The following is a 24,883-nucleotide window of genomic DNA, read 5'->3' as shown; positions in this document are numbered from 1 at the left end:
GAGGATTCTACCGTGTGAAAAGTTTGTTAACGGATCAAACTTTAGCAACAACAAAAAACACCCCACACGGGCAACATTTGTCAACGGCTGTAAAAACAGGTATGTTATCTTTTGGTATTGACTTATTAACCAGACTTGTTGCGACTGTGAAAGTAACACCTTAGGAAAGAAGTAGAATGTTTTTCAAAATCCCGAGGACGACGAGTTGAGTTGGTGTATACTCACTTTCGCAAACGAAGAAATTGCACCAAACACATGGAATTAATGGTATCTGAACTTGTTTTTTTCTTTTTTACCGACCAAAATAGATGGGACAAGGCATAGACTGTTCTGAAAATTTGAAGAGTATAAACAATTTAGTAATAGTATTTATAATAAACCTTTTTGTTTTAGAAATTTGGAAACTTATGTTCATGTAAATTATATTTAAATTTTGAGGATTATAGACTAATGTTTTACTTGCATATGCTCAGAACCGGCCCTAGAACAAGGAATTATGGAGTAGCACAAGATAGAAAACTGTAGCAGGTTAATGGAGTAAGTTAACGGAGGAGACGAGAGGAGTTATTGGAGAAGAGAAAGAGGAGGGAACTGGAGAATAGGGTTTGTTCAATTGTTTGTTCTCTATTTTTCTCTCTTCAGAAGATGGTTATGTAGACCATTAATTTTGTTAGCCCAACCCAAAAGAAAACCCAATATTAACAATCTGGAAAACACTAGCCACATCTTAATCAGAATGGGGAAATATATTGTTAACTGTATATTCTCATTAAATTTAATTTATACAAAACAAAAATATCATTTTAATATGTGTTTCTTTTTTTTTTTTTCTTAAGCTTAGAAAGTGAAGTAGATAATCTGATTACAAACTATAATTTGTATTTTACATTAAGATAGGTAAATATATTACAACAATTACATCTATAATCTACAAACACGGATTGCTCTAAACATTCATTATAATTTATACCTAAGCTATAAACTCATGCACAAGAACATGAACATCCATTTTTTTTTTCAAAAAAAAAAAACATGAGCATCCACTTCATGTTGTATTAAGGATGCTACGAATGATATAATGGACCTTTTGCTATGTGTGAACCAGTTGCTATTGTATGTTACGTTGAGCTATTTGAAACGTATCCTCGTCAATAGGGTCAGCGAGGGGACTGATCAGATAGATAAGTTTTGCGAAGAGGTTCCTCAGATGTACAAGTCGTTGCAAGAGGAATATGTTGACCAAATTCACAACATATTCCCATCTATCTCGGAGCCAGTGAATGAGAAGTACTCCAAGAGCAAAAGCTGAAGAAACTCCAGTGATCATAAACACACCGCGGAACCTGTCAAGGGTTATAGGGTTTGATGTATCATCTGTTGTGTATGGAAGTTGAATCTCGAGCCATCCGTTCGCCAGCTCGTTTAGCTTCCCATTTGTCCTCAGATTCGAGATTTCTCTGGACACCTTAGGAACCAATTCGTCACCCTTTTGAAACATCTGAAACATGGTTTAACAAACCAACACCTTTTGTCAGCTAGTAAAAATAAGAATAGAGATTAAGGAAACTGAGGGATACATACAAAGCCGAAACCGTTGGTGATACATTGTGTCTTGACCAAAAAAAACTTCTCAGGATTCTCTCCAATGAGGACTTTGAGGTATGGCAACTCATCGACAACAAGTGTGGCAGTTTTGTTTAACAAGAGGTTAGCATATTCTTTAGAACTATTGAGACCCTTCATACTCAGTACTTGGAGGCCGGAACTGGCGAAGGCCGCCATTGCGATACGTGATCCCAAAAGTCGACCTACGTGGTTTTTGTTGGAGTTGAACCTCATCTGTTGCACCGTCATCATTGATGTCAAGGTTGCAGTATAACTCGTAGTCAATATGAGTACTGCAAATACCCAAACTATAACTACAAATCTTGATAAGTTGTGTTTTAACTTCTCCCCTGTCACAAATGGTAAGCAGAAAAAGTTGAAAAACTACAATAAAATAAAACTCTATAAATTAATAATGTTGGCACCACCGTATTTTTATTAATTTAGGAAGATTAATACACATAAAATTTAATTCCACAACTTCTTAAGTTTTAATCTGTTTTTATGTAAAATAGATTTTTCCGCAATTTATATACTGATTTAATTTCATAAATTTGGCTTTCAAGTTTTTTAATTGTATTATTTGATATGTAAAATATATGTATCATATAATGTAAGTGTGTTTTTAGATGTAATCTAATAATATAATATCAAACTACTTTGAAGTGAAGAAAAAAATAAACATGAATTCTATTGTGAATAAAAATAAGCTATACAATCTTTTGTTTATATTTATATAAAACTTCTGTATATTAACTATAAATTTTATTATTCTAATATGACTATATATTTTTTTTTCTAAAATTCAGTATCTTATCGAATTGATTTGTATTTTGACATTGGTCAAAATTAGTACTATTGAAGTTTATAAATTTATCTGAGTATTAATTTATAGAATCTCTACATTATAAAGCATCACTCCATACTCTTATGACCAACGTCATATAATAAGACTGCGAAAAGGTGGTACTTACTGTGCGCATAAACAAGGGTAGAGAAGCCAAACCAAAAGATAACTCCAATCTGTTTTGACCAAGTTCCTTGGAACTCCGTGTTCTCAGGTTTTTCTATCAACCAAACTATAATGCCCGTTAAGACAAAGAAAGCTGCCGTTGTTAACCAAAGCTCTGGTGTTAGAGGTTTTAAGAACACCCACGCACTTCTCTCTCTTGATGTTATAATGCCAACACCCATTTCTGTGAATGGCATCGTAAAATCAACATAACTTGATCTATTATAAGTGATTGTAATATCTCCAACGGCTGCATCATATTTGTCTTTCTGCATATATGAAAGTAGTTCAGTTTCCACACACTATATATAGATGAAAAAAACACTTGTAAGTGTAAACTTAGAGTTATGATTAGTACCTGGCTACTAAGTGCATATGCAAGATCGTCGTAGTTGCTACCATTGCGCCAAAGTGTGAATTCCACTTCATAGTTGAAAGGGCTAATGGAAGCTCGGAAGACATCTACACAAAACCCTTCAGCAGTTACTTGATTTGTTAGTGGATCAGTCTCCACCTTCACCAGTCTTGGGAACCTGTTACTGGATGTGACCAGAACTCTCAGTGTTTTTCTTTTGCGCCCTTGCGGACTTTGAATAGTCCCACCCGGCCAAAATATGGTCTCTAGCTTGTTATGAGTACAAGATGACAACTCTCTTGTGTTGCTGAAGCTACCATTAGAATTCCAGAATCCTACCCTTCTCTCACCTAATCCTATCAAGTTCACAATCTCAAACTTGTCTGACAAGAAATTCTTATCCTTGGTATGGAAGTCACCACTCAAACCCTTACACCTACATTGTGTGATTGCCTCCAGGAGAGTTGATGACACATTTGGGATCCTAGCAACTTCAGATGCTCTCGCCAGTGCCCATGCTACATCATGAGCCCATATGCCGGAGATGCTCAACCCAAGTATCTCAGACCCAACAGCTTCTTCTTCAACAGGAAGTGATTTTCTCCATCTTGAAGTGAAATTTTGAAGCTCTTTTGACATTGGAATGTATGACCTGAAACCAACCACACCTTCCATTGCTTCTTTTGAAAAACCGTCGCCACTTCTCTCATGAAAGCTGTTCATGCTTTTAACAGTTAGTATCCAAGCATTCCCTTCACCCATCATCCCTAACTTCCCAGCACATGGGAAGAGATAAGTTGCTACAAGCTCAGACAAGTGCACCACAAAGATACTCGCTCCCAAATCCTTCAGCTTCCTTAACCGATCCATCATACAATCATCATTTGGAGATACAGCAACCTTGGACTGTATATGAACTCCATTCTCATGGAAATGATCCACCAGGAGTTGCATACTCTCTCTCCAGTCATCTTCATCTTCATAAACAAGGACAACACTCTTCCAATCAAACCCGTGGATGAATGCTGTGATGCCCTTTGCTTCGGAGAAAGAATCATGTGTCGCTTGGATCAGATGGCTGTATTTTCTCAATGACAATGAAGTCGGAGAGTTAAGTGATATCACAGGAACCCTAGCTTGCTCCCCAATCTCAGCCAAAAGCTTTGTTTCCTGCAACGAATCCCCACTGATAACCGCCTCCACTCCTACAGTTTGCAGCAGATCAACAGCTGTTTCATTTGAAAAAAAATAGAACATGTCTAGATTGTCAGTGAATGGCAGAGACGAATCAAGAAGGTGGAAGAATGGAGTATGTTACCAGACGCTAGAGCAAGGAGAGGCTTTCCTTGAGAGTTTCTAACTGAGAGAGAGACTCTTGTTTTGTAATCACTGTTGACGGCGTAGAAATCGGAAAGGGCCATGGAAACAGAGCTTCCCACTATCTTGCCTTCCACGGAACCCAAATCCAAAACTAAACCAACCCTAACCCTAACACGTTCTTGCTCGGACACGGAGTCTTCGTTAACGACATCGTTTTGACTAAAAACAAAACCGTTGGAGATAAAGAGAAACAAAACAAGAAGAAATGAAACAAGATTTCTCTTTTGAATCCAAAACCTCTCCATTAAAAAGAAGTTTCCAGTTACGAAAACATGTGTACTTGATCATTCTTATTATATAACCAAGTCTAGCCAATCCATGCCGTGTTTTGTTTTACCTCTGTAAAGTAAGCCTAAAGCCAAAAAAATTCTAATTGGGGTAAAACTTTGGTTTTTTTTTTTTTGATAAAGGGTAAAACTTTGGTTGCTCATTATTATTTTTATTTAATTATATATATATATACATATTTCTCATATATATTTTTATTTTATTTTATGAATAAAATAGTACAAACACAATATATAGGTAAATAAATGGTTACACTGTTAAATAGCTTATTAAAAAAATATATAAAGATGAATGTAATTTCAGTTAATATTCTTTTTTGTTTTATATGCTAACAGTCATTTTTATTATAATGAATTTTTTTTGATATATCAAAATTTATTAATATAGGGGCCCAGATATTTGGGGGGACCTAAAATTATTGTCTTATTTTTTACAAAGGAGGCACATCTTTGTGCAAAGTTATTCCACTATGGTAGAAATTTTTGAAGTTTCAGATTTTCAACTGGACCGGCTTATCTTAGGGGTTACAAATTCAAAAGGAAATTCAGCGTAGGTTTCCGAGGTTACTCTTTTGTCACATAAAACATTATCTTAGGGAATTCGATTCTGTTTTTCTAATAATTTTGTCATGGAAAAGTAAGCCAAATGAGGATATTCTTTAGTGTGAAAACATCTGTGTTTTCTTTTGGTATTAACCTGACGTGTTACGTAACCTCTTTTACATTGTCTTAGCTTTTGTTAGCAACCAATAATTCGGCAATAATGTTATACGGTCGAGGTTATATACATACATCTAGAAGTAGAGGAAATGATGAAGTAAGTTTCATCTCAAATGACCAAGTAGAGGAAATCGAACTTGGTCAATATCCTTTGTCTTAAAGTACGTTTATGCCGCAACTTCAGACCACCAATCTAAATCGTCTTTCTATCACAAGAATGGTTATGTAGCTTAACCAAATCTGACGGTCAAAATAAAGAACTCCCTTGAGAAATGAAAAATCTAAGATAATATTTATGTTTAGATATAGATCATAGATGCTAGGAGAAACAACCTGTCAACCTAGTACAATATCAAACGAAGAATGATCGGATGCTTATGGCCTTATTAACTAAACCAACTATAATAAGCTTTTGTACTTTTTCAAAAATAATAAGGTTTTGTAGTGGATTTGGTGTGGACGGGTCTTGAAAAGTAGGTTTTAAGTATCTTGTTCAAAATTATATTTTCATGTGTAAAAACTATCTTTGTTGCCTTGTTGGGTCTTTTATACTAATTACTAATTAAGGATATATATGTGAGCAGATCATATATATATAGAGTAGCCAAAGCTTTGGTGTGATGTAGATTTACGTAACACCAAAGTGTATCTACACACAATGTTTGGAGGCACTTTCACCGGCATTATTTGTATGGATATTCTGTCCTTTCAACGGAAATGCCCACCATAAAGATAGTCGTCGAGGTTTTTGTTGGGAATACTTATGACGATTTTCTGATGGATTTTTTTCCTGACGACCATGTTTTGTTAGGAAAGTCGTCGATTATAGTCATTCTCGACGACTTTCCGAGAGAAATGTATGGAATGAGTTGTTTTCGTGTAGTGTAAGATAACATATTAGCGACTGGAAACACGTTACTTTGCGCATAAGCAATTTCAACGGCAAGTTATGGGGCGTCTACTTTTCTCAGCACAATGTAGGATTGTTAATGGAGGCATGTGAGCTATAGTTCTTGGAAGGTGGAAAAAAAAACAGTAGTTAACTCGTCACTTCATGATCATATAATGTTCTCGAAACCTAGGCTTGTGTTGCAAGGCAACGGCAATAACGGAATAACCGAATAAGAAACGACATGGCAAGAAGTGCCAAGTTGTTGGACAGTGATCTGGTATAAGATGTGATTGCAGGACACATATTGGTTAATCAGAGTAAGAAATCAATAGAAATCATATGCAATTTACAAGCAAGTATTGGTCAAAACATCATTTATATTTACAGACGGTTTGAATCAAGCAAGAATCATATCACAGTCGACTAACGGACCTATCGAGAAAAAAGGGCAAGGTTGTTCGGTGAGGCTCTAGGTCAGAGTCAGAGACGAACAACATCACAAAATTTGTGTAAGCTAAAGACTCAGGCACCAAAAAACACAAGACACATGACCATCCACTTCACTTGTAGTATTATACACAACTACACAAAACATAGAACCATCCACTTCAACTGTACTATTATGCACAAGAACAAAACCACCCACTTCACTTGTATGGACCTTTTGCTATATTTGAAAATGTTTCTATCTGTTAAGTTGAGCCATCTGCACTGCATTCTCGACAAAGAGGTCATCGAGGGGGCTAGGATGGATAGTTCTTGCAAAGAAGATCCTGAAATGTACAAGTCGTCGCGAGAGAAATATGTTGATGGAACTCATAAGATATTCCCATCTATCACGTATCCATATAATGAGAAGTACTGCAAGAGCAAAAGCTGAAGAACCTCCAGTGATCATAAACAAACCTCGGAACCTGTAAAGGTCTATAGGTTCTGATGTATCATCTATTATGTATGGCAAACGATTATCAAACCATGTTTTCGACATCTCGTTAAGCCTCCCTTTTGTCCTTAGCTCCGAGATTTCTTTGGACACCAAATGCACCAACTCGTCACCCTTTTGAAACATCTGAAACATGTCCAGCACGTTTTGTCAGCAAGTTAAAAAGAAGATGAAGAGTAAGGAACCTGAGGGATACATACAAATCCAAAACCGTTGGTGGTAATTTGTGGCTTGACCATGAGAAAATGATCAGGCTTCTCTCCAAGGAGGACATTGAGGTATGGCAACTCGTCGATAATGAATGCGACCGAGTTGTTCAACAAGGCTTTTGCATAATCTGTAGAGTTAATGAGGCCTCTGACATTCGTTGCATTGATGTTGGTACTAGCTAGGCTCGCATTTGCTATGAGTGAGCCCGAAAGGTGACCTATAAAGTCTTTATTGGAGTTGAATCGTATCTGTTGCACTGTCATCATTGATGTCAATGTTGCAGTGTAACTCGTAGTCAGTATCAGCACTGCAAATACCCAAACTGTAACCACAAATCTTGATAAATTGTGTTTTAGCTTCTCCCCTGCCACACAAGTACAAAACAGCAAAAGATGAAAAACTTTTTTTTTGTCAACTAAAACCAATAGAAACTAAGTGAATTCATGTCATGAGCATAGGCTAGTGAAATATTGGTCCATCCCCTCCCCTCCCCCCCACCCCCGCCCCCAAAGATTTTTTTGAAAATATTATATATAAAATCTTCAAATTTTTTAATAAAAAATATATATAAACCATTACTAAATTGTCTATATAGCCCCAAAATCTGAAGATCGGTCCGTCCTGACTCATGAGTAAATCCATAACTAATGACTAATTATGACTTATATGGAAAAAATTAGGCACAGGCATTTAAAGCATCACTTCAATCTCTTTTGACCATACTATTGGCATATAAGAATTAATGTGGAGAGATGTACTTACTGTGTGCATAAACAAGGGTAGAGAAGCCAAACCAAAGCATAACTCCAATCTGTTGAGACCAAGATCCCTGGAACTCCTTGTTTTCAGGTTTTTCTATCAACCAAACTATAATGCCTGTCAAGACAAAGAAAGCTGCACTTGTCATCCAAAGATCTGGTGTTAGAGGTTGAAAGAACACCCACATTCCACTCTGCTTTGGTGCCACCATTCCAAGACCCAGTTCAGTGAATGGTATAGTAAAATCAACATAACTCGATCTATTGGAAGTGATTGTAATATCTCCCACGGCCATATCATATTTGTCTTTCTGTGGGATCAATGGAGGTGGTTGAATTTCCACACATTCTACATAAAAAAATATTTGTAATCATAAACTGAGCCAAGGTTAGTACCTGGCTACTAAGTGTATATGCAAGATCGTCGTAGTTAGGACCACCAGTCCAAAGTGTGTACTCCACATCATAGTTGAAACGCCTAATGGAAGCATTGAAGACTTGTATACAGAACCCATCAGCAATTATCTTTTTTGTTACTGGATCAGTCCTCCAACTCACCAGCTTTGGAAATCTGTTGCTAGATGTAACCAAAACCCTCAGTGTTTTTCTCTTGCTTTCTCCTAGTTTGTGTCCTTTGGGACTTTGAGAAGACACACCTGGCCAGATTATGGTATCTAGCTTGTTATCAGTAAAAGAAGACAGATGTCTTCTACTGCTGAAACTACCATTAGAGCTCCAGAAGCCTACCCTTCTCTCACCTGATCCAATCAAGTTCACAATCTCAAACTTGTCTGACAAGAAATTCTTATCCTTGATTTGGAAGTTACCACTCAAACCCTTGAAACTACACTGAGTGATTGCCTCAAGGAGAGTTGATGATGCATCTGGCATCCTTGTAACCTCGGCTGCTCTCGCCAGTGCCCAGGCTACATCATGAGCCCATATGCCAAAGATGCTCAACCGAGTTATTTCAGACCCAATAGCTTCTTCAACAGGAAGTGATTGTCTCCATCTTGAAGTGAAATTTTGAAGCTCTTTGGACATTGGAATGTAAGTCTTGAAGCCAACCACACCTTCCATTGCTTCTTTTGCATATTCGTCGCCATTGTTCCCATGGAAGCTGTTCATGGTTTTGGCAGTGAGGATCCAAGCAAACCCTTCAGACATCATCCCTAATTTCTCAGCACATGGGAAGAGATGAGTTGCAACAAGCTCAGACAAGTGCACCACAAAAACAGTTGTTCCCAAGTCCTTCAGCTTCCTTAGCCTGTCCATCATAACCTCCTCAGTTGAAGAGACTGTAAAACCAACCTTGGACTGTATATGAACTCCGTTCTCATGGAAATGGTCAACCATGAGCTGCATACTCTCTCTCCAGCCATCTTCATCCTCATCATAAACAAGAGCAACACTCTTCCAATCAAACTCATGGATGAAAGCTGTGATGCCCTTTGCCTCGGAGAAAGTATCATGTGTCGCTTGGATCAGATGGCTGTATTTTCTCAATGACAATGAAACCGGAGAGTTAAGTGATATCACAGGAACCTTAGCTTTCTCTCCAATCTCAGCCAAAAGCTTTGTTTCCTGCAACGAATCCCCACCTATAATCGCTTCCACTCCTACAGTTTGCAGCAGCTCAACAGCTGTTTCATTCACAAAGACAGCAGTTATATATATCTTCATTCAGAAAGGGAAAAAAAAGACAAAAACATATATAGATTGTGAGTGAATGGAGACATAATAAGAATGAAGAAGGTGAAAGAATGTAAATATGTAATCACTGTTACCAGAAGCTAGAGCAAGGAGAGGCTCTCCTTGAGAGTTTCTGACTGATAGCGAGACTCTTGTTTTGTAATCACTGTTGACAGCGTAGAAATCTGAAAGCGCCAAGGAAACAGAGGTTTCCACTATCGTGCCCTCCAAGGAACCCAAATTCAAAACCATACCAACCCGAACCCTAACTCGTTCTTGCTCGGACACGGAGACTTCATTAACGTCGTCGTTTTGGCTCGACACAAAACAGTTATAGGAGATGAAGATAAACAGAACAAGAAGAAATGAAACCAGAGTTTGGTTTTGAATCCCAAACCTCTCCATTAGAAAGAAGTTTCCAATTGCAAAGGAAAAAACAACATACACGTTCTACATGAACATTTTTATTATACTTTTACTATATATAACCAGTTGATTCTAGCCAACCCATGCCGTGTTTTGTTTTTCCTCTTGTAGAACTATTCCACTAGAATAAGATTATAATACAAAATATAAATATTCGTATGGTTGAAATGTTCCAAAGTTTCAGCTTGTATTTTGAGGTTGGCTACTCTTTTGTCAATCATATTATTATTTTAGGGAGTTCAATTGTATTTTTCTAATGTTTTAGTCAAAGAAAAATAAGGAAAATAAGGATTTTATAGTGCAGAAAATCGTTAAGACGGACCAGTGTTAGCAACAAAATATTTGTCAACGGTTGTAAATAACAAATGTGTTTTCTTCTGGTATTGACTTATTAACCTTGACCTGTTAATTGTGTTTCTATCGCAAGAGCTGCTACTTAGCTTAATTAAATCTGACGGTAAGATACTAAGATGCTAGGAAACAAACTAGTATCAAATGAAGAAAAATCATTATGATCTTATTAATCGCAATTAGTCACTTTATAGGGAATTATTGTTTAGGCTGGGTCTACACCAATTTTTTAATTTTCTAGATCAATTTTATAAAAAAATTCTACAAAAATTGTTTTTTAAAATCCGATTTGCTGTCTAGACAGGCATCTAGTTTCCTGCATCAATCTGTTTTCCACTGTTCGCTAGAACTTCAATCTCACCTGCAATTAACGGAGTGGTGTCATGGTAAAGGCACACAATGTCATATGACATGCAATAGAATCAGCCATATATCTTTTAAATTAGAGAACAAACCAGGCATTTTTTTCTGACAATCCAAGAGAATGGCAAAGCTCAGCTGCCTGACGACAACGTGAGACGGGGGATCAGCTTCAAGAGTTCATCTTCTTTAAAGTCCGAAACAATACCAAAAGTAGCCAGTAGTTGCAAGAAAGCATGAGCCTCCAAAGAGTTACCATTGCCAGCATTCATGTCAAGAGTTGCCAGCAGTGGATTCCATTCTTCTGCAACACCTTTTGCTCTATCCTTAACATTTTGTGAGAAGACAGCAGCAAGGGAGCTGCTGTCTAGACCAGATAACAGAATGCTAAGGCTAGGCACTCTATCAACATCTACACACACTGTTTGGAGGCATTTTCACTGCCATTGTTGTATGGATATTTTGTCCTTTTAACGGAAATGCCCGCTTCAAGTTTCTATTCATGAAGACAGTCGTCAGGTTTTTTGTCGGTTAGATTTGTGATCGTTTCCGATGAATTTTCAATAGAAACAGTTAGTCCCAAAACGACCACGTTTTGTTAGGAAGTCGTCGGCTATAGTCATTTTCCTGACGAACTTTCGAGGAAAATGTTTGTCTTGAATGAATTGTTTTCTTATCGTGTAAGATAACATATTGGTGACTGGAAACACGTTACTTTGCGCATCAGAAATTTCAACACCAAGTTATGGAGCATCTACTTTTCTCAGCACAATGAAAGATTGTTAATGCATGCAAGTGAGCAATAGTCCTTCGAAGGTAGAAAAAAACCCAATAATATACACGATCACATAATGTTCACAAAACCTAGACTTGTATTGCAAGGCAACTGCAATAACGAAATAAGAACATGTTAAGTTTTTTGGGTTTCCAAGTTAAAACTAATTGGTTGTAACTGTAGTGAGCCAAAATTCCTTTATATTATCTAAATCTCTTTCATATTTTCAGCTTGGGATCTTATCTCCAACAAAACACATGGCAAGAAGTGACAAGTTGTTTGGGCTGTAGTGTGTGTGGGATACGAAGTGATTACAGGACAGATTAATCATAGTAAGAAATCAATATATTACATCTGCAACTTACAAGAAAGGATTGGTCAAAACATCATTTTATATTTACAGATGACGTCATCCGGTTTGAATCAAACAAGAATCATATCACAGTGGACTGACGGACCTCTGGAGAAAGAAGGGAAAGGTTGTTCGGGTGAGGCTCTAAGTCAGAGTCAAAGACGAACAACATCACGTACGCTGAAGACTTGAACACAACAACACACAAGAACAGGAGCATCCACCTTCACTTGTACTATTACACACAACAACAAAACCATCCACTTCTATTGTGTGTTACGTTGAGCCATTTGCATTGCATTCTCGCCAATGGGCTCATCGACGGGGCTGGGAGAGACAGTTCTTGCAAAGAGGATCCTGAAATGTATAAATCCTCCCGCAAGAAATATGCTGATCGAATTCATAAGATCTCCCCATGTGTCCCGGAGCCAGATAATGAGAACTACTGCAAGAGCAAGAGCTGAAGAACCCCCCGTGATCATAAACAAACCTCGAAATCTGTAAAGGTCTATAGGGTCTGGTGTATCATCTATTGTATATGGAAAACGATTCTCAAACCATGTTTTCGCCATCTCGTTAAGCCTCCCTTTTGTCCTTAGCTCCGATATTTCTTTGGACACATTATGCACCAATTCGTCACCCTTTTGAAACATCTGAAAACATGGTTTAACAAACCAACTTATTTTGTCAGCAAGTAAAAAAAAAGAGTAAGGGGATGAAGATAAAGATGAATACATACAAATCCGAAACCGTTGGTGGTAACTTGTGGCTTGATCATTAGAAAACGTCCAGGATTCTCTCCAAGGAGGACACTGAGGTATGGCAACTCATCGATAATGAATGCGACTGTGTTGTTCAACAGGGCTTTAGCATAATCTTCAGAGGTATTGAGACCTTTGGTATTCATTGCTTTGAGGGTCTCATTTGCAATGAGTGAGCCAGAAAGGTGACCCACAAAGTCTTTGTTGGTGTTGAATCTTATCTGTTGCACCGTCATCATTGATGTCAATGTTGCAGTATAACTCGTAGTCAGTATGAGCACTGCAAATACCCAAACGGTGACTACAAATCTTGATAAGTTGTGTTTTAGCTTCTCCCCTGTCACAAATAGCAAGTCAACAAAAGGTGAAAAGCTAATTTAAACAATCATTTCAATCTGTTGTGTCTAAATTATTGACATCCAAAAAAAAAAAAAAATTATTGACATCCCACAATTGTTGAGAGGGTGCTAATGAACGAAAGTTCCACATCAATAGTCGAATAATATATATAGAGGTTTGTGTCAATCTATTCATTGCCAATTGATTTTAAGTTAAGCTCATGATAAGTCTAAATTTAACATGGTACTAGAGTTTTTTTTGTTGATCTAAATAGGGTGGTCTAAAAGGTCACTACCATTGTTAAAGTGAGATCCATTTAGAAATCTCAGCATAATATATATAAGGTCAATTTACTTATTGCCAATTAAATTTTGAGTTGCAAACCAAAGACATACCCAACTTTAATAATTATTGGCATATAAGAATTAATGTGAAAAGATGTACTTACTGTGAGCATAAACAAGGGTAGAGAAGCCAAACCAAAGCATAACTCCAATCTGTTGTGACCAAGATCCCTGGAACTCAGTGTTCTCAGGTCTTTCTATCAACCAAACTATAGTCCCCGTCAAGACAAAGAAAGCTGCACTTGTCATCCAAAGGTCTAGTGTTAGAGGTTGAAAGAATACCCACATACTACTTTGCTTTGGTGCTACCATTCCTAGACCCAGTTCAGTGAATGGAATAGTAAAATCAACATAATTTGATCTATTGGAAGTGATTGTAATATCTCCCACGGCCGCATCATATTTGTCTTTCTGTGGGATCAATGAGGCGGTTGAGTTTCCACACACTCTACATAGATGAAAAAATATTTGTAATTATAAATTGAGCAAAGGTTAGTACCTGGGTACTAAGTGTATATGCAAGATTGTCGTAGTTAGGACCACCAGTCCAAAGTGTGTACTCCACATCATAGTTGAAACGCCTAATGGAAGCATTGAAGACTTGTATACAGAACCCATCAGCAGTAATTTTTTTTGTTCTTGGATCAGTCGTCGCGTTCACCAGTTTTGGGAATCTGTTGCTAGATGTAACCAAAACCCTGAGCGTTTTTCTCTTGCTTTCTCCTAGTTGGAGTCCTTGCGGATTTTGGATAGTCCCACCAGGCCAGAATATGGTCTCCAGCTTGTTGCTGAAACTACCATTAGAATTCCATAATCCCACTCTTCTCTCGCCTGATCCTATCAAATTCACAATCTCAAACTTGTTGGACAACAACTTCTTATTCTTGATACGGAAGTCACCACTTAAACCTTTAAACCTACACTCTGTGATAGCCTCAAGAAGAGTTGATGATACATTTGACATCCTTGTAAACTCTGCTGCTCTCGCCAGTGCCCAGGCTACATCGTGAGCCCATACACCAGGGATGCTCAGCCGAGCTATCTCAGACCCCGCATCTTCTTCAACAGGAAGTGATTTTCTCCATTTAGAAGTGAAATTGTGAAGCTTTTTTGACATTGGGATGTAAGACCTGAAACCAACCACACCTTCCATTGCCTGTTTTGAAAAATCGTCAAGGTTTTGATTAAAACTGTTCATGCTTTTAACAGTGAGGATCCAAGCAAACCCTTCAGACATCATCCCTAATTTCTCAGCACATGGGAAGAGATGAGTTGCAATAAGCTCAGACAAGTGCACCACAAAAACAGTTGTTCTCAAGTCCTTCAGCTTCCTTAGCCTATCCATCATAACCTCCTCGGTTGAAGAGACTGTAAAACCAACCTTGGACCGTATATGAACTCCGTTCTCATGGAAATGGTCTACCAGGAGCTGCATACTCTCTCTCCAGTCATCTTCATCTTCATGAACAAGAGCAACACTCTTCCAATCAAACTCATGGATGAAAGCTGTAATGCCCTTTGCCTCGGAGGATGAATCATACGTCGCTTGGATCAAATGACTGTATTTGCTCAATGACAATGAAACCGGAGAGTTAAGTGAAATCACAGGAATTCTAGCTTTCTCTCCAATCTCCGCCAAAAGCTTCGTCTCAAGCAACGAGTTCCCGCCAATAATTGCCTTAACTCCTTCAGTTTGCAGAAGATCAATAGCTGTTTCATTTGAAAAGACAAAACATATATAGATCAATAACTACATTTACTTTAGTTTGGTTCGGTTTATATACCGTCGGTTTTCGGGTTTTTTCGGTTTTATAACAAAAAACCATAAATATATTATATTTTATAATATTTTATGAATTTCGCTTTATATGATTAGATATTGGTTTTAATATAACCTTAAAATATTTTGATGTCTAAATAAACTTTTTTTCTTTTTTTTTCTTTTACTATTTAAATAATTAATTAGTAAACATATTAAGTTAACAATGATAGTTTTTTAGAATAAAAATAAGAAAATTAGTAATCCATAATATTATTTAATTACTAAATAAGCACACATATTTGTCTACAAAAAAAAAAAATTGTGTTTTGTTTAATTTGATAAAAAGTAAAGAATATATATTAACTTATAACAAAATATTATATTACAAAAATCAACATTTTAAGTATGAAGATCATATCAATAAAATAAACTATGTGTCTATTATTAATTTTATTAGATAATTTATACATATAATTATACTACTATATTTTAGCTGATCGGTTTATATACCAAATCATATCCATATACCACGGTTTCTTAAAAATAACATTCATTCGGTATACTTGGTATTACCAAATCCAAACCACTTTCTCTAATTCGATTCGGTTCGGTTTTACCGGATTAAACATTCTTAAGTGTGAGTGAATGGAGACAGAGAAGAATGAAAAAGTGTTAGTTTCTGATTTATTATGGACTTCTAACTTAAAACTAATTGGTAGTAAGTGAATTGGTCCTCATTGAGATGATTGTTTTTATCGCCCAGAAATCTTGTAAACATTTATACACAGTCGAGTGAATTTAGTAAGATATTTTATCCCTAATAAGAAGCTTGAAGAATGGAGTACGTTACCTGAAGCGAGAGCTAGGATAGGCTCTCCGTGAGAGTTTCTGACAGAGAGAATGATTCGTGTTCTGTAATTACTGTTAACAGTGTAGAAATCAGAAAGCGCCAAGGAAACAGAGCTTCCCACTATCTTTCCCTCCACGGAACCCAGATCCAAAACCAACCCAACCCTAACCCATTTTTGCTCAGTCCCGGAGACCTCACTAACGTCGTCGTTTTGAGACCATGCAAAACAGTTAGAACAGATAAAGAGAAACAGAACAATAAGAAATGAAACCAGAGTTCGGTTTTGGATCCCAAACTTCTCCATTAGAAAGAAGTTTCCAATTGCAAAGGAAAAAAAACAACATACACGTCTATTATGAACATTTTTATTATAACTTTTACTATATATAACCGTCGATTCTAGCCAACCCATAATGTGTTTTGTTTTTTACTCTTGTAGATTTATTCCAAATTTCCACTACAAAAGATTATAATACAAACAAGATTTAGACCGAGCGTCTGCACTGGTTATTTTCCGATTTTATTACCATTAGACAAACACAGTAATTGATAGATTTTAAATAATTGATTTCAAAAATAATTTAACTAATTATTCTCCTATGGTTGAAATATTCCAAAGTTTCAGATTGTATTTCGAGGTTGGCTACTCTTTTCTCAATCGGATCATTATTTTAGGGAATTCAATTGTATTTTTATAATGATTTGGTCAAAGAAAAGTAAGAAAAATGAGAATACTGTAGTGTAACAAAAAAAACGTTGAACGGATCAATTCTAGCAACTACAAATGTGTTTTCTTTTGGTAATGACGTCTTAACCTTGACTTGTTAAGTAAGTTACTAACCCCTTTTAGATGGTTATTTACACTAAGGACAAGCTTAAGTATGCAAGAAAGAAAACAATACAACAGTAAATATATAATTAAAATAAAATTCTGAGTATTTTTTTGCTTTGGGTAGGTTGATCCTTAAAAATACTAAAATCATCCATACACAACAAAAACATCAAAAGGAAAACGACTAGTAGGAGAGGGGGGGTTAAGGAGCTGCCACTAGTTAACACCATAGGAGAGAGAGTCACAGTCACATTCACCATTATCACTAGTGAAAGTAAGGAGGAGCCTGGTACTGATAGCAGTTCCCGTAGAAGTTACCGTGAGCAGCAGCTGGACTGAAAGTGTAAGTCTGAGGAGGAGGAGCCTGAGCTGCCATGATTGGACCGCTAAGGAACTGTCTGTTGTCATACAAATACTGTGGATACCTCTCAGGGATGACTCTACCATATCCTGTCTTGTTGTTGTTGTCAGTGACTCGGGGTTGAGGACCACGTGGTCGCTTTGTCTGAGGCTTTGTGGGTTCTGTTGCTCTCTTTTTCTCTGCTTTGGTCTTCTCCAGCTGGAGAATCCTTTTGTGTAGTGGCTCAACTGGGTACTGCTCTTCCAGGTTATGCTCTTCCACACACTTTATCACAGCCTTAAGACCTGTAAGCTCCCTCTCATTGAAGTCATCCTGCATTGGTACACATATAACTATGATAATCTGATCCTGAATGCATCTTTTAAAGGGTTTAGAACTCTGAAGTAGGCCTGCGGATTTGTCCGCATCGGACCAGCCAGACCGAACCGAAAGTTTTGGTTTGGTAACGGTTTGAGTTTGGTATGACTTTAAAAAATTAATTCAGCTTTCGGTTCGGTTGGATATTTTCAAAGGAAAAAAATAACAGAAAACTAAAATTAACCGAACCGGATTAAGTCCGAACTAACCAGAAACAAACTATCCAAATGTTTAAATAATTATACCAAAATCTAACCGAAACTCCAAAATCGGTTATATTTGGAAAAAAAAATATAAAACCGAACCGATTTTATTTTCGATTCATTTCGGTGGGATTGTGGCCTAACCGAATTAACCGACACCGTAAATACCGAACCGAAAAAAAGAAAAAAAAAACTAAACCGCAGGCGGCCCTACTCTGAAGTAAAAAAAAATGGCAGCTAACTAAACAGAGCTCAGAGATGTTCCAACGAGGTAAGACTTACTGGACTAAAGAGCCAAATGCACAAGAAAAGGTAAAAAATCAAATAAAAGATCAAACCACTCGTTCTAGGCAATGTGCATTAAGACATCCTTTCATTTTCTCTAGCAAGCAATGTATAATCTAGGCTATCAAGTAAAGGGAGCACTAGCCTGAACAGCAGGAGATGCATTGCCTTGGGAGGAAGATCTACTTGTCTCAGTCAAGTAGCATTTAAGTAACTCAACAGGTGGGAACTTTTCTGTGAGTCCAAACGCAAATGCCAAGTTCACAGCATCAATCTGTTTACCACTGTCCACTAGAACTTCAATCACACCTGCAATAAACAGGGTTAAGACCAATGGTGAAGGAACATAATATCATATGACTTAAAATTAGAGAACAAACCAGGCATTTTTTCAGACAATCCAAGAGACCGGCAAAGCTCAGCTGCCTGACGGCGACGCGAGACCATAGGGATCAGCTTCAAGATTCCATCCTCTTCAAACTCCGAAACAATACCAAAAGTAGCCAGCAGTTGCAGAAACGCATGAGCCTCCAAAGAGTTACCATTACCAGCATCCATGTCAATAGTTTCCAGAAGTGGACTCCATCCTTCTGCAACACCTTTTGCTCTATCCTTAACATCTTCCGAGAGAACAGCAACAAGAGAGTTGCTGTCTAGACCTGATAACAGCACGCTAAGACATTCCATCAACATGATACATGTCCTCCGCATTCCCAAGAGGTTAGCGTCTTTCTTCCCATCAGTGGTTGTGGGATAAAACCCTTCCAAAGAGTCCAACACTAAACTAGCCGGGTTAGCTGCTGCCTTTAACGCCACAGGAATCTCCTCCTTTAATAATGCAAGGTTCTTACGGTTGTCTGATACAAACTTATGAAGCCCTGCTGAGTCCATATCCTCACACAGCTTCACCAACTCTGGATAAGCCTTCACAGGTGAGATCTCAGCATCTTGCACAGTACCATCAAGATTCTCATCCTCAGCAGCAAAGGCTTTTGCACTGATGTTGGGAGCGTTATTGTTGTTGTACTTATCCAAAGCAGTGTTGATAGCAAACACAGCTGCGTCTCTCTTCTTCTGAAGCCTCTCTAGAGACGCCTTCTCCTTGGCTTCAACAGCTGCTTTCTTTTTCTCCAATAGCTCTTGAGCTTTCCTTGTTTTGGTTTCGTACTCTTTCTCTTGGTCCTCGAGCTCGTGGAACCGTCGCTTCAGGGACCTCTCCAGACCGTGGAAATGCTCCTCGAGTTCGTTCCATTTGAGGTTGAATGTTACGGCGCACTGGCTTTCGAGTTCGGCAAAGGCCTTTTGAAGCTGCTGGATCTTGGATGACGTGGAGTCCATGAGGGAAGCAACTGACCTGGTGTCCTCCATCATGAAAGAGCTACTACACAAGGTGAAATAAAAAGCCTTTTAACAAATAAGATGAAAAAAAAACTAAAGAATAATCAAATCTATATATATAAAAATATGTTCGCCTCCCTCCTGTGATGCCACATCATCAAGTCGTGCGTTATGGGAGTGACACGTGTCCCATTTTATATTTGGAGCCAAAATAAAACCAAAAACTCATCACATCATCAAGTCGTGCGTTATGGAGTGACACGTGTCCCATTTTATATTTGGAGCCAAAATAAAACAAAAAACTGTCAGGGGTAATTGAACCCAGCACCTCCAGCACTGGTAATTTTTCTTAGAACCACTAGGCTAAAGTCACTTTTTATAAATATGTGGCCGCGAAAATACTTATTATCGTGCTGGCTGGAAGTCCATGTTTCTTCTGCTTGTGGCCAGGACTGGCACTGAACTGATGTCAAGATGAAGATCGTGAAGTTAAAAACTTTGCTCCAAACAGTTTTGCAATGTTTACAACCTTTATAACTTGATGCATATAATATATATCAAAATACATTTGTTGTACACACTTTTATTAGTTTTGCTTTTAAAAGAAGGTATTTGCAGTTATAAATGTTTTGTGCCAGTGAAGTAATAGTTGAAAAACCTCTATACATATGTCATTTTAAAATAACACCCAACTTCTATATATAGTCAATACATATGTCCATGTTATATTCTAGATTAAATATTTTCTCTTTTAAAAATATAGAAAACAGTTTTTTTAGTCTACAAGCAAATGTTGTAGAGCAAGTATGCATTATACAAAATAATATATATTTAAAATCCATACGCAAAAACATAAAAGTTGATATAAGCCTCTTTCTGACACATGCACACTCCACTATGAATAAGAATTAAAAAAAAACAGTATTGTCATCAAACTTTATCACAAATCCACATTTGTACATCTATAATTATGAGTTGGACAATTAGTTAATTTGATACAATACCAAAGTAAGAATAATCGAAAAACAACTATACCACTGCATACTAATAAGTAACACATAACAGATAACCAAATTCTTGAATCTTAAAACAAATTTCAACTCGAACATTTAGTGAATATAAAATTAACGAATATTCCGCCCGTAAGGCGGGCCGACCCTAGTAGTATAGTAAAAATATACTCTCTCTGTTTTTAAAAGATGCATATTCTAGACTTTTCACATATTTAAAAAAAACTCATTAAATATGCATTATTTTTTGTGAATAACAATTTTCCATAATTTTTAGCCAATAGAAATTCAATAAACACCATTAAATTTTTTGAAACTTATAATTTTTTATAAAATCATACATTGAAAAGGTAAAAAATGTATCTTTTTGAAACAATTTTTTTTTCCAGAACATACATCTTTTAAAAACGGAGGGAGTATTAAATACTGGATAACAACCACACATGTCAGAAAAAAAAAACATAATTTTCACTTTTATTACCATATATTAAAGAATAATATATCCACACAGATAAGGGAATAATATAAATTTAGAAACGACAGTGTTACCAATTCAAAACAAGTCCAATCTCCAAGCTGTGAAGTAGAGCGCTTAGATATATCCCAAATGACAAACAACTACAGAATTAAATCATCAAGAACAGAAAAATAAAGATCAATCAATACTAATAGCCACAGGATTCAAGAATCCAGTGACATTTTCATTCGTTAAAGAAACAGCAAAATTGAAAGCCAAAGCGATCTGCTTTTGGAGAAAATCAGCAAACCCTAGCTACAGTGGAGACATGATCAAATAAAGACAAAACACTACAAGAGAAAACAGCTTTACCTGGAAAAAAATCAGACCAAGTGATCCCCTAAAAGAAGAGATCAAGAAGCAGCGGAAGATGGTAGATCCATCTCGAGCGATCGCGAAATTTTCGTGAGAAGAGAGGAAAGTAAAAAAGTCGATGGGAGGCAAAACTAAAGCAAAGTGATTTACACACAGAGACACTTTCTTCGTTGTCTTTCTTCTTTTTTTTTTGGTAATAAGTGAAGGCACGTGGTCGTTGTTCAAAAAAAAAAGAAAAAAAAAGAAGTGAAGGCACGTGGTGTGTTAAAAAAAAAAAGTGCAGGCACGTGACAGCAAAGAGTGGTGTGTGTGTGGGTGGGGTGGCTCATTCTCCACCATCCGGCTCCACGAGACAAACGTAGTGGTGGCTCGAGTCATGAATTAGAATGTCCTTTTGAAGTTTTAATTCGTCACGTGAGTTTGTCTGAATCTAGTAATTTACTCTTTTAGTAAAAAAGGGCCAATAAAGCCCATTTAATAGTATTGGGCCGACATTGTAATGTCTTAACAAACTCGATTAGAAGATGGTGTTGAAAAGTCAAAGTCAAAAAGAGAAAGAACAAAAAACATTAAAACGCGGAAAGACCGGTTGGTTTAAGTCATTGTGTTCTCATCAGATTGTCTTTGCCCCATTCTTTACGAAGTCTGAATCTTCCACATAACGATCCAGTCAACGACACAACAGACAAAGACAGACGACTCCACACTCTTTGTTTATTTTATTAAAGAAGTCCTTTCTTTCATTCACGCTTTTCCTCCTCCTTTCATTAACACACTTTCCCCCAACAGATGCGCGAACTTCTTCTTCTTCTTCCTCGTTCAACTCTAACACACTTGAAACAGAAGTACTAGCACGACCAAGACCAAAAGCTCCTGTCTTTTATCTCTAATTATTCCTTCGTAAGTAAAACTGATGACTTTCTTGAATTATCATTACCTTTCAAGTCAACCCATTTCAAGATCGCTTTTTATCTTTCTTGTTTTTGTTTCGAATTTTCCACCTGATTTGTTGCTATTTATATCTTTTTGCTTCCAGGACTTTGGATGCTCATCAGAGATTTTACTCTCTTTCTATGATGGTGAGTAGTAGGTTAGTATTAGCAGTTTTTATCACGAACTCTCTCTGGTTGCTCCTCCTGTCTAGCTTGATCGATGCAAACGAGGCCAACGTTAACTGCTTGAGGACCATTTATAACCAAGTTAAAGATCCTAATGGATATTTAACGAGCTGGGTGTTTGGCAACCAGACTGCTGGTTACATCTGCAAGTTCACTGGTGTGACTTGCTGGCATGATGATGAGAATAGAGTTTTGAGCATTAAGCTCGGTGGTTATGGTCTCACTGGAGGGTTCCCTCTTGGGATTAAGAACTGCACTGATCTAACAGCTCTAGATCTTTCTAGAAACAACTTCTCTGGACCTTTACCATCCAACATCACCGATAGCATTCCACTTGTTACCATTCTAGACCTCTCTTACAATCAGTTCTCTGGTCCAATCCCTCCTAGTATCTCAAACATTACCTTTTTGAACTCTCTTATGCTTCAGCATAACCAGTTCACCGGTACCCTTCCTGCCGAGCTAGTTCTGCTCGGACGGCTCACTAGTTTCTCTGTGGCTGGCAATCTTCTCACAGGTCCTATCCCAGCTTTCAATGAAACCACATTGAAAATTGGGGTGGATGACTTTGCTAGTAATCCAGGTTTGTGTGGTAAGCCTCTGGATGCATGTAAAGGTCCTAAAAGCTCTCGTGGTAAAGTTATTGTTATAGCAGCAGTTGGTGGACTGTCTGTGGCGGCACTAGTCGTTGGGGTTGTTCTCTTCTTCTACTTCCGTAGATTGGCTGTTGTTAGGAAGAAGATGAGAGATGATCCTGAAGAAAACAGATGGGCAAGAATCTTGAAAGGACAGAAAGGTGTTAAGGTAAACATTTATTTCACACATACTAATGTTGTTATTAGGCCTGAGAGTTCGGGTATTTTGGTTTTCGGTTTTAGAGATTTAGGAACTGTTTGGTTATTAACAAAATTTGGTTTGATTCGGTATCGGTTTGCAAAATTGGGAACTGGCTAATATCTAAAGTAGTTTTGGTTCTGGTCGGTTTCTGTTCCAGAAATATACATCCTGATATTTATAGAATTTGGCTCGGTTTCAGTTATTTTGGTTTGGTATGGTTCGGTTCTTCGGTTCCGGATAAATGTGTCCGTGCCTATTTGTTATGTTCTGAGTTTCTGATTATATATGTTTGGTGTGTGTGTGTGTGTCTTCAGGTTTTCATGTTTAAGAAGTCAGTTTCAAAGATGAAGTTAAGTGATCTCATGAAGGCAACAGAGGAGTTCAAGAAAGACAACATCATTGGGAAAGGAAGAACAGGAACTATGTACAAAGGAGTGCTTGAAGACGGTACTCCTCTTATGGTAAAGAGGTTGCAAGATTCTCAACATTCTGAAAAGGAGCTTGACTCGGAGATGAAGACATTGGGATCTGTAAAACACAGAAACTTGGTCCCTCTCTTGGGTTACTGTATTGCCAAGAAGGAGAGGCTTCTTATATACGAGTACATGCCCAACGGCTACCTTTATGATCAGTTACATCCCTCAGATGAAGACTCTTACAATCCTATAGACTGGCCTTCTAGGCTGAAGATTGCTATTGGCGCTGCAAAAGGACTAGCGTGGCTTCACCACAGCTGCAACCCGAGGATCATTCATCGCAACATAAGCTCCAAATGCATCTTGTTGACTGCGGATTTTGAGCCTAAGATCTCGGACTTCGGTCTAGCTAGGCTGATGAATCCCATTGATACTCATTTAAGCACATTTGTCAATGGGGAGTTTGGTGATTTCGGTTATGTTGCTCCTGAGTATTCGAGAACCATGGTGGCAACTCCTAAAGGAGATGTATACAGCTTCGGGGTTGTGCTTTTAGAGCTAGTAACGGGGCAGAAAGCAACTGGTGTGACAAGAGATTCTGAAGAAGAAGAAGACAAGGAAGAAAGCTGCTTCAAGGGTAACCTTGTGGAGTGGATTACAAAGCTATCAAGTGAGTCAAAACTGCATGAAGCGATTGACAGGTCTTTAGTTGGGAAAGGTGTGGATGATGAGATATTCAAAGTGCTTAAAGTAGCATGCAACTGCGTTTTACCGGAAGTAGCAAAGCAGAGGCCTACCATGTTTGAAGTGTATCAGTTTCTGAGAGCTATTGGAGAGAGCTACAACTTCACCACTGAAGATGATATCTTGGTTCCATCTGAATCAGGAGAAGCTGATTTCATTGAAGAGCTCATAGTTCGCTGATCAAAGTGGAAGGGTAAGAGACTTATGAAACGATCTTCTTTAGTCCTAGCAGTGCCAAGATATACATATATATATATATAAGTATTGGTTTTGTCTTTTATTTATTTTTGGTTTCTACTCTTTGATGGTGTGGTTGTAAAATAAAATATTGTTAGATGCACTCTCTTATTACTACTACTACACTGAGCTTTGAGTG

The 24,883-nt window shown here is 37.5% G+C and overlaps 5 protein-coding genes across 11 annotated transcripts; 1 reads left to right on the top strand and 4 right to left on the bottom strand.

Annotated features, from left to right (window-relative positions):
- Positions 1-281: 281 nt before the first annotated feature.
- Positions 282-4,655, bottom strand: LOC106414809 (glutamate receptor 1.3-like). The gene is made up of 5 exons (XM_022709264.2): positions 4,291-4,655; positions 2,976-4,201; positions 2,580-2,886; positions 1,582-1,955; positions 282-1,498 (listed from the first exon to the last, which is right to left on the bottom strand). The coding sequence occupies exons 1-5, from the start codon at positions 4,595-4,597 to the stop codon at positions 1,109-1,111; spliced, it is 2,604 nt and encodes an 867-aa protein (XP_022564985.1). The 5' UTR covers positions 4,598-4,655; the 3' UTR covers positions 282-1,108.
- Positions 4,656-6,691: 2,036 nt separating this feature from the next.
- LOC106425199 (glutamate receptor 1.3-like) lies at positions 6,692-10,289 on the bottom strand. Its single transcript, XM_013865923.3, has 5 exons — positions 9,950-10,289; positions 8,559-9,805; positions 8,167-8,473; positions 7,395-7,768; positions 6,692-7,320 (listed from the first exon to the last, which is right to left on the bottom strand). The coding sequence occupies exons 1-5, from the start codon at positions 10,257-10,259 to the stop codon at positions 6,937-6,939; spliced, it is 2,622 nt and encodes an 873-aa protein (XP_013721377.1). The 5' UTR covers positions 10,260-10,289; the 3' UTR covers positions 6,692-6,936.
- A 1,804-nt stretch (positions 10,290-12,093) lies between these two features.
- LOC106425208 (glutamate receptor 1.3-like) lies at positions 12,094-16,846 on the bottom strand. The gene is made up of 5 exons (XM_013865933.2): positions 16,175-16,846; positions 14,062-15,272; positions 13,667-13,973; positions 12,858-13,216; positions 12,094-12,771 (listed from the first exon to the last, which is right to left on the bottom strand). Exons 1-5 carry the CDS (start codon positions 16,584-16,586, stop codon positions 12,385-12,387), a joined length of 2,676 nt encoding a protein of 891 aa, XP_013721387.2. The 5' UTR covers positions 16,587-16,846; the 3' UTR covers positions 12,094-12,384.
- Positions 16,847-17,071: 225 nt separating this feature from the next.
- On the bottom strand, positions 17,072-21,593 carry LOC106403348 (FRIGIDA-like protein 3). 7 transcript variants are annotated; one of them, XM_022705271.2, is made up of 6 exons: positions 21,390-21,562; positions 21,110-21,178; positions 19,953-20,013; positions 18,593-19,593; positions 18,358-18,521; positions 17,072-17,679 (listed from the first exon to the last, which is right to left on the bottom strand). In XM_022705271.2, exons 4-6 carry the CDS (start codon positions 19,581-19,583, stop codon positions 17,272-17,274), a joined length of 1,563 nt encoding a protein of 520 aa, XP_022560992.1. In that variant the 5' UTR covers positions 19,584-19,593; positions 19,953-20,013; positions 21,110-21,178; positions 21,390-21,562; the 3' UTR covers positions 17,072-17,271. The 7 variants fall into 7 exon arrangements, with proteins under 7 accessions (XP_022560992.1, XP_013699645.1, XP_022560995.1 ...); XM_013844191.3 differs by lacking the exon at positions 19,953-20,013 and having other exon boundaries at positions 21,390-21,561; XM_022705274.2 differs by lacking the exon at positions 19,953-20,013 and having other exon boundaries at positions 18,593-19,590; positions 21,390-21,561.
- A 430-nt stretch (positions 21,594-22,023) lies between these two features.
- On the top strand, positions 22,024-24,883 carry LOC106403374 (probably inactive leucine-rich repeat receptor-like protein kinase At5g48380). The gene is made up of 3 exons (XM_013844214.3): positions 22,024-22,292; positions 22,429-23,314; positions 23,662-24,883. The coding sequence occupies exons 2-3, from the start codon at positions 22,466-22,468 to the stop codon at positions 24,685-24,687; spliced, it is 1,875 nt and encodes a 624-aa protein (XP_013699668.1). The 5' UTR covers positions 22,024-22,292; positions 22,429-22,465; the 3' UTR covers positions 24,688-24,883.

The sequence above is a fragment of the Brassica napus genome, chromosome A2, assembly GCF_020379485.1.
Source record: "Brassica napus cultivar Da-Ae chromosome A2, Da-Ae, whole genome shotgun sequence".
NCBI lineage: Eukaryota > Viridiplantae > Streptophyta > Magnoliopsida > Brassicales > Brassicaceae > Brassica > Brassica napus.
This window is presented reverse-complemented; position numbering and strand designations above follow the sequence as displayed.